The sequence below is a fragment of the Phyllobates terribilis genome, unplaced genomic scaffold, assembly GCF_046119375.1.
Source record: "Phyllobates terribilis strain yellow unplaced genomic scaffold, ASM4611937v1 Scaffold_13__5_contigs__length_258822181, whole genome shotgun sequence".
In the NCBI taxonomy this organism is placed as follows: domain Eukaryota; kingdom Metazoa; phylum Chordata; class Amphibia; order Anura; family Dendrobatidae; genus Phyllobates; species Phyllobates terribilis.
The window spans coordinates 117,981,823-117,997,377 of NW_027362773.1; the positions used below are offsets into that span (position 1 = coordinate 117,981,823).

The window sequence follows — 15,555 nt, forward strand, 5'->3', positions numbered from 1 at the left end:
ATAATTGTTTGTACAGATGAGCGAGGAACCTTCAGATATCTTGAAATTGTACACAAGGATGAACCAGGCTTGTGCAAGTCCACAGTTCTCTTCCTGATATCTTGGCTGATTTCTTTAGACTTTCCAATGATGCTACACAAAGATGCAGTGTGTTCAGGTGTGCATTAAAATACATGCACAGGTGTGTCTCTAATTAACTCAGATGTTGCAAAAAAAACTATCAGAAGCTTCCAAACACATGACATCATCATATGGGCAGTCCAGAATTGTTTAAAGGCATAGTAATCTTAGTGTATGTAAACTTCTGACTTTGCAGTGAGTAATAAAAATGCCTTAAAACATTCTCTCTCTCTTATTATTCTGGCATTTGGCAAATATTAAACATGATGGTAATCCTAACTGACCTAAAACGGGGAAGGTTTATTTTGATTTCATGTCAGATATTAAGAAAAACATGCAGATGTGTCTTTTTATATAGTGTATGTAAACTTCTGGTTTCACCTGTACATCATGCATCACAAATAGTCGTCAGACATCGCGCATTTACATTGCACATCACACACTGACAACATACATCACACATTTATGTCATATATCACAAATTGACACTGCATTATATATCACACAACACTTTTACATTTCACGTCACACACTGACATCATACCTTTTCATCAGACATTGACATCACTCCTCATAAATCACACACCCATTACACATTGATATCATACATTATGTCACACATCATACACTGACATCACACTGTCTGACATCATACATCACACACTGACATCACACACTGATACATCACACACTGACTGATCCATCACATACTGACATCACACATCATACACTGACATCTGACATCATCCACTGACTGATCCATCACCCATGAGCCCTTCTCCTGCCCTGAGACCCCTCACTGTCCTCCTCCCCCCCCCCCATGAGCTAATTGCAGCCAAGTGAGAGGACACAGGAAACTGTCTCCCAAGAAAGGGACAGCTGGAGTGAGGAGCAGCCGGGACAGCTGTGACTGCCGAGACAGCCCAGGAGGAGGGGACGGCTCTGCACGAGGCGGGAGAGGGAGGAACTGGGAGAGACGGGCAGAAACAAAGGAGAGAAAGAGACGGGCAGGAAGAAGGGAAGAGACTGCAGCCGGGCACAGGAGGACTCCACGTGGGAAGAGACAGCTCAGGACCCGGCATGGAGGAGAGCGCCTGAGTGTGAGAGCTGGATCTACAGGAAGAGACACTTCATTGTCTGCTGACTGCCCGCGTTATGGACTGGTGGAGGGGGTCTCAGTGAGCGCCCCGGCTGTCAGCAGTCTCTTCTCCCGGTGACTGTCACTTTTTGCCTGTCTTTGTTTGTCCGGCTGTCACTCTCGCCTGTGCCCCCGAGCTGTCCCTTCTCCCATGGCCGCGCTCAGCAGCCCTGGCTCCGGGCCCCATCCCACCTCCCCCCGGGTCTACTTCCAGTCCCCGGGAGAGACGGCGGAGGAGCCGGAGAGACGACACCCGGGGAAAGTGACAGTCAAGTACGACCGCAAGGAGCTAAGGAAGAGACTGCGGCTGGAGGAGTGGATCCTGGAGCAGCTGGTGGGGCTGTACGACTGCCAGGTGAGGGCACATGTCACCCACAGGGGGCACTGCCAGGTGAGGGCACATGTCACCCACAGGGGGCACTGCCAGGAGAGGGCACATGTCACCCACAGGGGGCACTGCCAGGTGAGGGCACATGTCACCCACAGGGGGCACTGCCAGGAGAGGGCACACATGTCACCCACAGGGGGCACTGCCAGGAGAGGGCACATGTCACCCACAGGGGGCACTGCCAGGAGAGGGCACACATGTCACCCACAGGGGGCACTGCCAGGTGAGGGCACATGACACCCACAGGGGGCACTGCCAGGAGAGGGCACACATGTCACCCACAGGGGGCACTGCCAGGTGAGGGCACATGTCACCCACAGTCGGCACTGCCAGGTGAGAGCACATGACACCCACAGGGGGCACTGCCAGGTGAGGACACATGTCACCCACAGGGGGCACTGCCAGGAGAGGGCACATGTCACCCACAGGGGGCACTGCCAGGTGAGGGCACATGTCACCCACAGGGGGCACTGCCAGGTGAGGACACATGTCACCCACAGGGGGCACTGCCAGGAGAGGGCACATGTCACCCACAGGGGGCACTGCCAGGAGAGGGCACACATGTCACCCACAGGGGGCACTGCCAGGAGAGGGCACATGTCACCCACAGGGGGCACTGCCAGGTGAGGGCACATGTCACCCACAGGGGGCACTGCCAGGAGAGGGCACACATGTCACCCACAGGGGGCACTGCCAGGTGAGGGCACATGACACCCACAGGGGGCACTGCCAGGAGAGGGCACACATGTCACCCACAGGGGGCACTGCCAGGTGAGGGCACATGTCACCCACAGTCGGCACTGCCAGGAGATGGCACACATGTCACCCACAGGGGGCACTGCCAGGTGAGAGCACATGACACCCACAGGGGGCACTGCCAGGTGAGGACACATGTCACCCACAGGGGGCACTGCCAGGAGAGGGCACATGTCACCCACAGGGGGCACTGCCAGGTGAGGGCACATGTCACCCACAGGGGGCACTGCCAGGAGAGGGCACACATGTCACCCACAGGGGGCACTGCCAGGAGAGGGCACATGTCACCCACAGGGGGCACTGCCAGGTGAGGGCACATGACACCCACAGGGGGCACTGCCAGGAGAGGGCACACATGTCACCCACAGGGGGCACTGCCAGGTGAGGGCACATGTCACCCACAGTCGGCACTGCCAGGAGATGGCACACATGTCACCCACAGGGGGCACTGCCAGGTGAGAGCACATGACACCCACAGGGGGCACTGCCAGGAGAGGGCACACATGTCACCCACAGGGGGCACTGCCAGGTGAGGGCACATGTCACCCACAGGGGGCACTGCCAGGAGAGGGCACACATGTCACCCACAGGGGGCACTGCCAGGTGAGGGCACATGTCACCCACAGGAGGCACTGCCAGGTGAGGGCACATGTCACCCACAGGGGGCACTGCCAGGAGAGGGCACATGTCACCCACAGGGGGCACTGCCAGGAGAGGGCACACATGTCACCCACAGGGGGCACTGCCAGGTGAGGGCACATGTCACCCACAGGGGGCACTGCCAGGAGAGGGCACATGTCACCCACAGGGGGCACTGCCAGGTGAGGGCACATGACACCCACAGGGGGCACTGCCAGGAGAGGGCACACATGTCACTCACAGGGGGCACTGCCAGGTGAGGGCACATGTCACCCCCAGGGGGCACTGCCAGGAGAGGGCACACATGTCACCCACAGGGGGCACTGCCAGGTGAGGGCACATGTCACCCACAGGGGGCACTGCCAGGTGAGGGCACATGTCACCCACAGGGGGCACTGCCAGGAGAGGGCACATGTCACCCACAGGGGGCACTGCCAGGTGAGGGCACATGACACCCACAGGGGGCACTGCCAGGAGAGGGCACACATGTCACCCACAGGGGGCACTGCCAGGTGAGGGCACATGTCACCCACAGGGTGCACTGCCAGGAGAGGGCACACATGTCACCCACAGGGGGCACTGCCAGGTGAGGGCACATGACACCCACAGGGGGCACTGCCAGGAGAGGGCACACATGTCACCCACAGGGGGCACTGCCAGGTGAGGGCACATGTCACCCACAGGGGGCACTGCCAGGTGAGGGCACATGACACCCACAGGGGGCCCTGCCAGTTAAGGGCACCCACAGGGAGCACTGCCAGGTGAGGGCACACATGCCACTCAGGGGGGGCACTGCCAGGTGAGGTCACATGACACTCACAGGGGGCACTTCCAGGTGACGGCACAGACAGGGGGCACTGCCAGGTGAGGGCACACATGCCACCCACAGGGGGCCCTGCCAGGTGAGGGCACACATGTCACCCACAGGGGGCCCTGCCAGGTGAGGGCACACATGTCACCCACAGGGGTCCTGCCAGGTGAGGGCACAGACACCACAGGGAGCACTGCCAGGTGAGGACACACATGCCACCCAGAGGGTGCGCTGCCAGGTGAGGGGACATGACACCCACAGGGAGCACTTCCAGGTGAGGTCACAGACACTACAAAGGGGCACTGCCAGGTGAGGGCACAAACACTATGCAGGGGCACTGCCAGGTGAGGGCACACATTCCACCCACAAAGGACACTGCCAGGTGAGAGCACACATGTCACTCACAGGGGGCACTACCAGGTGAGAGAACACATGCCACTGCCAAGTAAGGGCACAGACACCCTCAGGGGCACTGCCCAGTATTGGCAAAAATACCACCCACAGGGGGCACTGCAAGGTGACAGCACAGACATCCACTTGGGCACATGTAACACCCACAGGGTGCACTGCCAGGCGGGGGAACAGACACCCACAGGGGGTACTGCCAGATTAGGGCACACGTACCACCCACAGAGGGCACTGCCAGCAAGCAGACAAATCCCAGTAATAAGATTGCTAATCCTGTGCTGCACAGTCAATGAGATTATCACTGCCAACACCTAGGACAATAGAAGAGCTGAGCTAGCAGCCTGGGTGGGCATCAGTGTCTAATTAATATGCCCTCTGGCCTGGACTGTAATCTATTCCCATGGTATGAGCTGGCAGCGCCCCCTGATGCTGCCCCGAGTCCTAGGAACAGCTGGGGACACCTGTCATCCGCATGTGACTGCCATAAATCGGAAGACATTGAGGAGGGGTGGCATCACGTGCACATGAAACGAGCCCAGAATAATTAGGGGAATAATCCACTCTACATTATAACATTATTAGGAAATCATAAAACCTTTCAGCGATTGTATAATAAAGTCTCAGCATCGCTTAGATGGCAGTTCCCTAATCGAATGCTCTATGGAATCGTCACCATTAGCTGTGGAAGTGACCTCATCCTTCCCGGGATGGGAATCCTGTAATCCTCCCTGGATTCATCAGTCTGTAGGTTGTGGGCAGGATGTGCATTCCCGTACACAAGGCGTGCAGCTCCCATGGTTTATTCGTGGTGATTGTCATATTCGTTTACAATATTGCTAAAAAACTTAATTTATTTTCCCATTATACATGATGCCAACTCTGCTGTTCCTGCCTGCCAGGGCGGGGTGAAAGTAGGGGGTGGATGTTTTTTCTGGTTTGTTATCGGCAGACGACTATTCGGTGACACATGCATTATATTTCTTGAGAGAATTGTTTGTATAGCCATTCCTGAATTGATTGATTTTTAACTAAATCATCCCTTTAATTCTTAATTTTTAACAGATCCAGTAGGAAAAAAAACATGTAAAAAAAAAAAAGGATACAAACAGATACTCAACTGGAAACAAAGTGTCTGTTTTTTAAATGTATCCATCAAACAGAAATTTAGCTATTTGTATTGTAAATATTTGTCATTACTGTTTTTCCTAGAGGTTCTCTGTCACCTCTGAGCATGTGTCGGGCTAAAAAAACCCCTCTGATCTGTTAAATGGATGATGAAACCAATGTCTGATCCGTTTCCTATAGGTTTTAATGTTAAAAAAAATGATCTGTTCACTTCTTCCCATTGCTGCTATCTGTAAAAAAAAACAGTGGACAGAATGAATGTCTTTTTTTAGGAAACTTAAAAGCCCATTCAAAAGAAAGCGTCCTGTAACTGAACGATTTATTTTATTTTTAATGCTCCCCAAACGGACGTAGAGCAGAGCCTAAGCTAAAAGGATGGTCCAATCCTACAGATGGCAGCAATAAACCCGGCTATTTATGGCAGCCTGTGGTATGTACACAGCCGACAGGCGATTGTAGCTGCTCCTCACAAAGGTGCCATTATATCCAGTACAATATCACTTAGTGGGAGGGTCTCAGTTCATCCCATGTCTGATCCTTGCCCATACTAAGAGGTCTATGTTGTCCCACCCATCTTTGGTGTGTAGAAATTACAGTCATTTCTTCATACTGTGGTGTGGGTCACAGCATGAGTCACTCTAAACACACTGCCTGATTTAACTCTAACATTCCTGAATAAATAGCCCCATCTCCCTTCACCAGTCTGCCCTAGTAAAGCGGTGCCCAATGGGGGGAGCCACAATGACTGTACAACTGCGGTCATTGTGTCCTTCAGAGCCTAGAAGATTTGGTAACTCACACGTCCGAGTACAGACCATAATATCCGGACCGGTCGCAGGTCTCCTGACTTGAACATCACAACCTCATAGACAGAAATGAGACTTGAGTTTGGGTCAGGAGATCAGTAACTGGTCCCTACTAAGAGCGTGAAGCCGACCTCGCTCCACAATGATTGTATCTTTCCATTGAAATGAATGGGAGGTAGAGTAAAAGCATTAAGCCCCCCAGACCAACTGACCGACCATTGGGTGTGTGCAGTCCTCTTTCCTTTCTCCTCTCTCCCTGTTGAGAACTCATGACCATTCAGCCGAGCTGAGGGTTCATGTTTACGGTATTACGGCCATCAATAAGAGCGTCGCTGATCAATATGTTATGACCTACTCTATTGATAAGCAATGTATGGGCTCAGAAACATTTTTTAATGCCCAACTTTGTAACCATCTTTTATTGCTCTTGGACATGAGTGATTGATTTAAGAAAAAATAGGTGCCTACGCAAATAGTGTTTATAAGGGCAGGTGCGGACGACCTTCTATTCTCTTATCTGAGATAATCGAGTCGATTATGCAAATCACACTCTAATCAGAGTGGGATCCTAGTGTGATGAGAAGAAGATGGAGAAAAAAAATTCTCAATCTTCTCCATTCTGTCAGTTTGTGGAAATTGGACTGCACTCTGAGGTCATCCAAGTGCAGTTTGATAGTTTCCACGGGCTCATTGACTTGCACGATCGAGTGCGATCCAAATATCGGATGAAACTCAGACATGCAGCAGTTTTTTTTATTGTGACCGGCGCGATCTGAGGAAAATCTCTTGACATGTGCTCCATAGAATAACATTAGTTTGAGTGCAATCCGATGTTTTGTCGGATCGCACTCGGACTGAGAATGCGCTCGTATGCACCTGCCCTAAAATATATTTTTCCGTTTTGTGTCTACAGCTCCCGTGCACATCTGTGTGTCTCTTTACAGAATAAATATGCAAATTGTCTCTTCAGAGAGGAAGAGGACTAGAACTCTAGCGCCTCCTATTGGAAGCAGCGATGCTAAAAGTCATTATCGAGACTTGCAATATGACTTAGGATAAAAGCCAAACCAGGATCTCAATTTGCAAGGTATTGCCCCTCAACAATGCAAAGTATGATATCTGATTTGGCTCAGGGGGTAACTGTTGTACCCCGAAACACCGTTTCTGTGAATTGAGATTCCGGTTTGGCTTTTATCCCAAGTTATTTTGCAAGGCTCGTTAAAGAGTCGATATTGACTTTTAGGATCGCTGCTTCCTATAGGTAGCAGTAGAGTTCTAGTCCTCTTCCTCGCTGGAGAGACAATTTGCATATTAAATTTCCCAGAGGAGCATGCATGGCTTATAAGTCTCCTCACTCTGTCATGCCAGGCTTGATTACAGACTATAAACACATTCTGTTTCTCCTAATCATGCAGTCTTGTTTTTTTTTTTCGTTCCCATGGTGCGAAAACTAAGCGGATTTTCTGCTGCGTGTTCACACTTGGAAATTCCGTCGCATTTTTACAGTGCATGAGGTTTTAATAGCTCTCGTTCACATGCTGCGGAATATATCCACAGTGTAAATTGACAGGAGCTGCAGGTTTGAGGTTGAACAGTATGTTAATTTATGCTGCGGGTGTAAAGTGTAAATTTAACCCTTTGCAATACAGAGTGAAATGTGCGGCTCTTCTGCTCCTTCTTCACAATGGTGTCCGGAGATGTAAATGTCGGTGCAACATCCCTGCCGCACAGTGGAGATGCATGTGGGAACGTAGCCTCGGAGGAAGGCATGGCTGTAGGATCAGACCACACAGGGTTTTGTTTGCATGCCGGTCTGCATAGGAGCTGTACACACACGTGGCAGGATGTGCGATGTGACATCATTACCGCGCCTGCCTTATACATTAGTGGTAATGTCTCCAGAGTGTTAGGAGTGCGGATCACACCTACGTAATACAGGCTGCTCTGTTTAGATACACTCCTATGTACATGGTAACATTCCCTCCTGTGGGGATGTATACAGTATACACACATATTTCATGTACTCTAGTCAGTGGCAGCAGAGAGGAAGCCGTTAACCCTTACATTCAATCTGCACATCCATGAGAAGTCTGACAGTCGTATACTGAAAGCTCACAGCATATTGCAGCCGCCCTATAAGTACAGAACTCATGCGCTGCATTATAGGGGGTCTTCCGATGGATATCCCAACTTTTGAAGCCTTTGGAGAATTTTTTTCTCCTGTATGGAGAGAATACAGACTACTGTAAATGGAAATTGAAAGTTGCATGAGTGTAGAAGACAATTAATTGTCCCACAGACCGGATAGACTCCACACTTAGTTGCTGGAATGATCGGCCACATCGGAAGATTGGTTGGTCGTACACTTAGTGCAGCCCTGACTATGACTACTAGTGGTATATACGTTATACGTGCTGGTCTTTGTGGTCAGGATCTCCCCATGAGCCTTATGAGTATAAATCAAGTCATACATGGTGTTTGTATAGCTCGTGTATGACTGTAACGCTTGTGTATCATGTGTGCCAGTGGGTATTTCGGGGGTGTGTAAGTCTCGTCAAGACACATTTTCTGGCTGTGAATGTGTTTAGCTGAGCAATCACATGCTGCAAATGTTTCTAGCACCGGCATCGCGTTCACATCCACACTTCACACTACAGAACAGGTTGCAATGAATAATCCATCTCTCTGCTGCGGAAACATATTGGACGTAGGTTCGCTATCAGACCGGCATGGTACGAGTGCTACAAGTGATACTGACAATCCCCTGTACACGGATGCTATAGGGTTACATGAAGGTTACATGAAGTCTTGGTCTCTGCAATGACTCGGAGCAATGTGGCTAAATTCACGCAATGCAAAAAAAATATAGTGGATTTTTTTTCAGGAAAATCTGCTGCGTTTTACAGTGCCAGTTTAGAGCAAGACATTTTAAGAAATCTCATGCACATGCTAAGAAAAATATCCACAATACAAGGTGACAGGAGATGCAGATTTAAAGGGACTGTCAGCACCGAATGACTGTTTAAACTAAGTCCTGCCGCTCGATGCTTCATGACGGGGCCAATTATTTAAATGCACCTTCCCACCTGCTTGTTTTCCCTCAATCTCCACCTCCTCTTCTTTGATTGACAGCTCTGGCTTCATAGAGTCATAGAAGGGCAGAGATAGGTGGAAACCAAGAAGGCGGGAAGGTGTATGTAAATGATTGGCTCCACAATGCAGCCCCAAGCGTTTAGTTTGAACAGTCATTCTGTGCTGACAGTCCCTTTAAGATACACAGGATGACTACACAGGATGATATAGGTGTGAGTTTCATCATTTGCAAGGCTTGCTCTCACCTTTTTCTCATTTTAACGCTACCAGACCTGCACTGCCAAAGGTCCATTGTAAATACGTTCGATGGGAAGGTAGGCTAAAAGAAATTTTCGGTTTTGGAAAACCCATGTTGCAGCTTGAGAAAAGAAGCAAACAAACAACATTCTATTCACCCTCCCCAGATCCAACATCTACAGTGCCCCAGCCAATAGCTGAGCTCAGCGGTTCTCCCCAAGACGATGGCAGAAGCCGCTGAGCTCACCAATTGACTGCAGCGGGAGCGGCGGCGGCTACTCCACGTTGGACCTGGGGATGGTGTGTGAAGGGAGTTTGTTTTTTTAAAAGCCTGCAACCAGAAAACCCCTTTAAGATCAAATGCCGCATGACCCTGGCAGCCAGATGATAAAAGCCCGTTCTTCCTGGGATCTATCATTACCATTAATCATATATTTTGGGGGAGTCTTAATACCATTTTTCTCTACTGCCCCAGAGATAACTCTGTGCTGCTGTGGCCACCTCGACCTGTGCACCTATTGATGGTGGTGATGGCCATCTACACTCTTCACTGACCATAGTCCTATACAGATTGTAGGGTATACAGAAGTGTGTGCATGTGTTTTACTCCACACCCACTTAAAGAGATTGTCCAGTGAAAACACGTTATCACTTTTCTGCAACCTATATTGTTTGGTGGGTGTCCTACCACTGGGACCCGCACCGATCAGTAGATCAGGGAATTTTCATCCCCGTTGGATGCCAGAACGCTGCGCTATTCATTTTCTATGGGGTTCCCAGAAAATGCCAAGTGCAACACTTCCTATAAGGAGTGAATGGTGCGCAGGTCAAACATGCGCCCTGCCCTCCATTCTAATGCAGATAAATGTTCCCCGTTCTGCTGATCGTTGTGGGTCCCATCAGTGGGGCACCCACCGATCAACTTGTTCACTGGAACAATTAACATTGTTGGATGTTAATTCACTGGACAAACCTTTTAACTGTACGTTTAGTTTGCCTGCTTCTATATAAGTATATATTCATGGCAATTATAAGGCGCCAACATTATTTGTACAGAGACTGTCATACATCAGTCCTTAGCCCGACAATTCATTGCCTTATCTCATACATAAATGCTAGAGAAATATTAGAGGAAGGTGATTATAATGAGAAAACTGATTATACACTGTGTTCCAAATTATTATGCAAATAATATTTTCTCAGATTTTCCCAAATTACCTATATGAATTGCAGTCATTGTAATTTTCCAGTCAGATAACTATTAGAGTACAATTGAAAGGTTTTTGTACAAACTGCCGATGATAACAGTATATTTTTAAAAAAATAAAAAACTCAAACTGCACTCAAAATGCATGTTCCAAATTATTATGCACAGCAGAGTTTTCAACCTTTTCATTTTAATAAAGAACAAAAAAATGGTCATTTTTGAAATTATAAGCATTAGCAGGTTATTACAAACTGAAATCAAACAGTTTTCAACTCAAAACTTTATTCTAGGTGATGTTACATTTGCACATAGGACCGCTTGTTCGAAAGGAGCTTCTGAATTCTCTCGTCCATTGAATTTGGCAGGTTTTGGATGGTTTCTGCTTCAATTGTTTTGCATGAGGACAGAATACCCTCCCAGAGCTGTTGCTTAGATGTGAACTGCCTCCCGCCATCATAGACACTCCTTTTGATGATGCAGATGTGTTATGTGCAGCATGAGACGGGGCATTATCATGCATGAAAATGATCTTGCTGCGGAATGCACGGTTCTTCTTCTTGAACCATGTAAGGAAGTGCTGTTTGAGAAACTCAACATACATTATGGAGTTCATCTTTACCCCTTCAGGGATACTAAAAGGGCCGACAATCTCTCTCCCCATGATTCCAGCCCAAAACATTACTCCACCTCCTCCTTGTTAGCGCCGTAGCCGTGTTTGCATGGGGTGTCCATCAACCAGCCATCCTCCACTCCATCCATCTGGACCATCGAGATCATTTCATGCATGATAATGCCCCATCTCATGCTGCACATAACACATCTGCATCTCTGGCTGCTATGGGCATAAAAGGGGACAAACTTATGGTGTGGCACCCATGCTCCCCTGACCTCAACCCCATTGAAAACCTCTGGAGCATCATCAAAAGGAGTGTCTATGATGGCGGGAGGCAGTTCACATCTAAGCAACAGCTCTGGGAGGGTATTCTGTCCTCATGCAAAACAATTAAAGCAGAAACCATCCAAAACCTGACAAATTCAATGGACGAGAGAGTTCAGAAGCTCCTTTCGAACAAGGGGTCCTATGTGCAAATGTAACATCACCTAGAATAAAGTTTTGAGTTGAAAACTGTTTGATTTCAGTTTGTAATAACCTGCTAATTCTTATAATTTCAAAAATGACCATTTTTTTGTTCTTTATTAAAATGAAAAGGTTGAAAACTCTGCTGTGCATAATAATTTGGAACATGCATTTTGAGTGCAGTTTGAGTGTTTTATTTTTTTAAATATACTGTTATCATAGGCAGTTTGTACAAAAACCTTTCAATTGTACTCTAATAGTTATTTGACTGGAAAATAACAATGACTGCAATTCATATAGGTAATTTGGGAAAATCTGAGAAAATATTATTTGCATAATAATTTGGAACACAGTGTAACGTGGGGTTTGAATGAGCGCGGAATTTGTGAAGACTGGCATCGGTGCCAATCAGATGCCATCATGCACTGTATTGTTTTTCTATCATTTACAACATTTATTTTGGGTTGATAAAAATGACATTATGGCTGCTTTTTAATTAATTGAGTGACATTAATGCATTGGTAAGGCAATGCTTTTCCATATGCACTTACTTTCCACTATGGATTTTTCCGCACTTTGGTTCATTATGACGTCCCATTATTGAGTGATATTTCCCCACATTGGTGCTGTATATCGCACAGTCCTGCATCCCAGCAGCTAATTCATCAGGATGGATTTTCAGGAATATGTAATAATCTATTGTGATTAGCAGATACCCAACTAATCCTGGGTGGGAGACTTTGGCCTTTCCCTGGTGCCCCTGCTGTGCCAGCAGTACACACGGTGTCAGTTATCCTGATGAGCGGGCTATAGTATTAGGCCATGTGTGCCCAGCTGTGATCAGATCAGCTTTGCAGCTTATATTTTCTCTATCATATTTTGCAGCCCCCCGCTCCTCCTCTCCCTTTGTTCTGAATTTCTTTACATTTGACCTGATGAACGTGTGACAGTCGCTCCGATATGCCTCGTAGACCGTGGGTCTTATACATGAAATGTGTCTTATTCTCACAGGAAGAAGAAATCCCAGAACTGGAAATTGATGTGGATGAATTATTAGATATGGAAACTGATGAACAGAGGGGCGAGAGGGTGAAGGTAAGTGGCCGTTCTGTAGTGATGGCTGCAACGTGTCCTGCAACATCTCAGATATCTGACCTCGGTCTTCATTCTTTGCAGGAACTTCTTAATGACTGTTACAAACCAACTGAGGTGAGTGGACGTCTCTCCGCTTCATGTTTGGGTGATACATTTATAAAACTGGTACTTACAACTATCTTGTGTATCTTAACCTCTAAAGCATGCCAACAATTTTCGTTCATTACATTTCTGTTTCTCCTTCCAAGGGCCATAACTTTTCAAAATTTTTTCCATCGACATAGCCGTATGAAGGCTTGTGTTTCCTGTTTTTTTTTTTATATTCTAGTAGGGAGCAGGATGGTCTTCCCTGAAACAAAGCCTGCGCCTGGGCTTCACTGCGGCACCAAGATGGCAAGGCATCACGGGAAAGGTGGGGGAGGGGGAGAGACCACCTTGCCCTCCCTCACCTGCTTTATCTCAGAAGTAGTCAGGCTCTTCCCAATGCATCTCATATAATGCAGAATTATACAACTGTCCAAATCCAACCCTTTGTCACATACCAGCTGTGCAAGGCTTGGTAAAGGGTCGATATTGACTTTTACTTCCAATATGTAGCGCTAGATTTATAATTCTCTTCCTCTCTGAAGAGGTGATTTGCATATTTAATGTCCCAGAGGAGCATGGCTTACAAGTCGTCTCACTCTGACATGCCAGGGCATGCATGGCTTACAAGTCGTCTCACTCTGACATGCCAGGGCATGCATGGCTTATATGTCGTCTCACTCTGACTTGCCAGGGCATGCATGGCTTATAAGTCGTCTTACTCTGACATGCCAGGGGGTGCATGGCTTACAAGTCGTCTCACTCTGACATGCCAGGGCATGCATGGCTTATAAGTCGTCTCACTCTGACTTGCCAGGGCATGCATGGCTTACAAGTCGTCTTACTCTGACATGCCAGAGCATGCATGGCTTATAAGTCGTCTTACTCTGACATGCCAGGGCATGCATGGCTTACAAGTCGTCTCACTCTGACATGCCAGGGCATGCATGGCTTATAAGTTGTCTCACTCTGACTTGCCAGGGCATGCATGGCTTACAAGTCATCTTACTCTGACATGCCAGAGCATGCATGGCTTATAAGTCGTCTTACTCTGACATGCCAGGGCATGCATGGCTTACAAGTCGTCTCACTCTGACATGCCAGGGCATGCATGGCTTATAAGTTGTCTCACTCTGACTTGCCAGGGCATGCATGGCTTACAAGTCGTCTTACTCTGACATGCCAGGGCATGCATGGCTTATAAGTCGTCTTACTCGGACATGCCAGGGCATGCATGGCTTATAAGTCTCCGCACTCTGACACGCCAGGCATGGCTTGTCACTCTCCACAAGGAAAAACGTTACACCTTAGATCACATACCAGGTGAAATTTTGACAAAAGGTGGTGAAAGTTCCCCTGCCTACAGCCAATGAAAGTGGTAAAGCTCACAATTTTTGTCTGCCAGATTTCAGCATTATTTTTGCTGGAGCCCTGCGGGCAAAAAGGACACCTTAGTACCCAGTCTTAAGCCTCTCACTTAACTAAATCAGATCTCATACTTTGTACTGATGAGAGGCTATACCCTGAAACACCGTGTCTGCAAATTGAGATTCTGGTTTGGCTTTTATCCTAAGTCATATTGCAAGGCTCGTTAAAGAGTTGGTTTTTGACTTTTAGGATCACAGCTTCCAATAGGTGGCCCTGGAGTTCTAGTCCTCTTCCTCTGTGAAGAGACAATTTGCATGTTTAATTTCCCAGAGGAGCATGCATGGCTTATAATTGTCCTCACTGACATGCCAGGCTTGGCTTGTCACTCTTCACAAGGAGAACCGTTAGATCACATGGCAGCTGAAATTTTGGCAAATGGTGAAGTCGTCCCTCTGCCTACAGCCAATGAAGTGGTAAAGCCCACAATTTTTGCCTGCCAGATTTCAGCATTATTTTGCTGGAGCCCTGTGGATATCCCACAGAGGCGTATTCATACCACATTTTATTTTTAGTCATGTCCGAGATATACTCTCATGTGTCCACACATATGTACCCCTGAAAATGTATATTTTTTTCTATTTCACTGTATGGGAAGGTGCAGTCTACTATACTTTCTGACTCAAGGAGGCGCAGTATAAAATATTACCATGCAATATCTGTTCTTTACAATGGAAGTCAATGACTATAGGGTGGCACATGTCAGAAACTTATGTTGGGCAATACTCTATAGCTCCAATATGTCCCCCCCAAAAAAGTCTACAGATCCTAAGTGGTTCGTCATTATTAGATTTTTTTTTACAAAACCAATCGGTGATGTTCATGTAATGGAAGATCGTACTAACTCCAGTCTTTCATCAAACAGGCCTTTATTTCTGGATTACTGGAGAAGATACAGGGAATGCAGAAGCTGAGTACTCCCCAGAAGAAGTGATTGACGCACCGAGACGATGGAGCACGGCACCTCCCTATCATCCTGGTAGAAGTGCAGAATTGCAGGGTCACAGGCGGCCCCTGCACTCGGGGCGTGTAGCTGTTCGCAGTCTACTTCGAGGGGGACGAGGGTGCAGGGGAGCAGTTTTTTTTTATATGACTTTTGTAGAAATCTTTTTTTAACTAAATAAAACTGTAATTAAGTGTTATAA

General features: G+C 47.8%; 1 protein-coding gene across 1 annotated transcript; it reads left to right on the forward strand.

Annotated features, from left to right (window-relative positions):
• Positions 1-990: 990 nt before the first annotated feature.
• On the forward strand, positions 991-15,555 carry PPP1R14B (protein phosphatase 1 regulatory inhibitor subunit 14B). Its single transcript, XM_073659508.1, has 4 exons — positions 991-1,613; positions 12,818-12,901; positions 12,983-13,015; positions 15,276-15,555. Exons 1-4 carry the CDS (start codon positions 1,410-1,412, stop codon positions 15,342-15,344), a joined length of 390 nt encoding a protein of 129 aa, XP_073515609.1. The 5' UTR covers positions 991-1,409; the 3' UTR covers positions 15,345-15,555.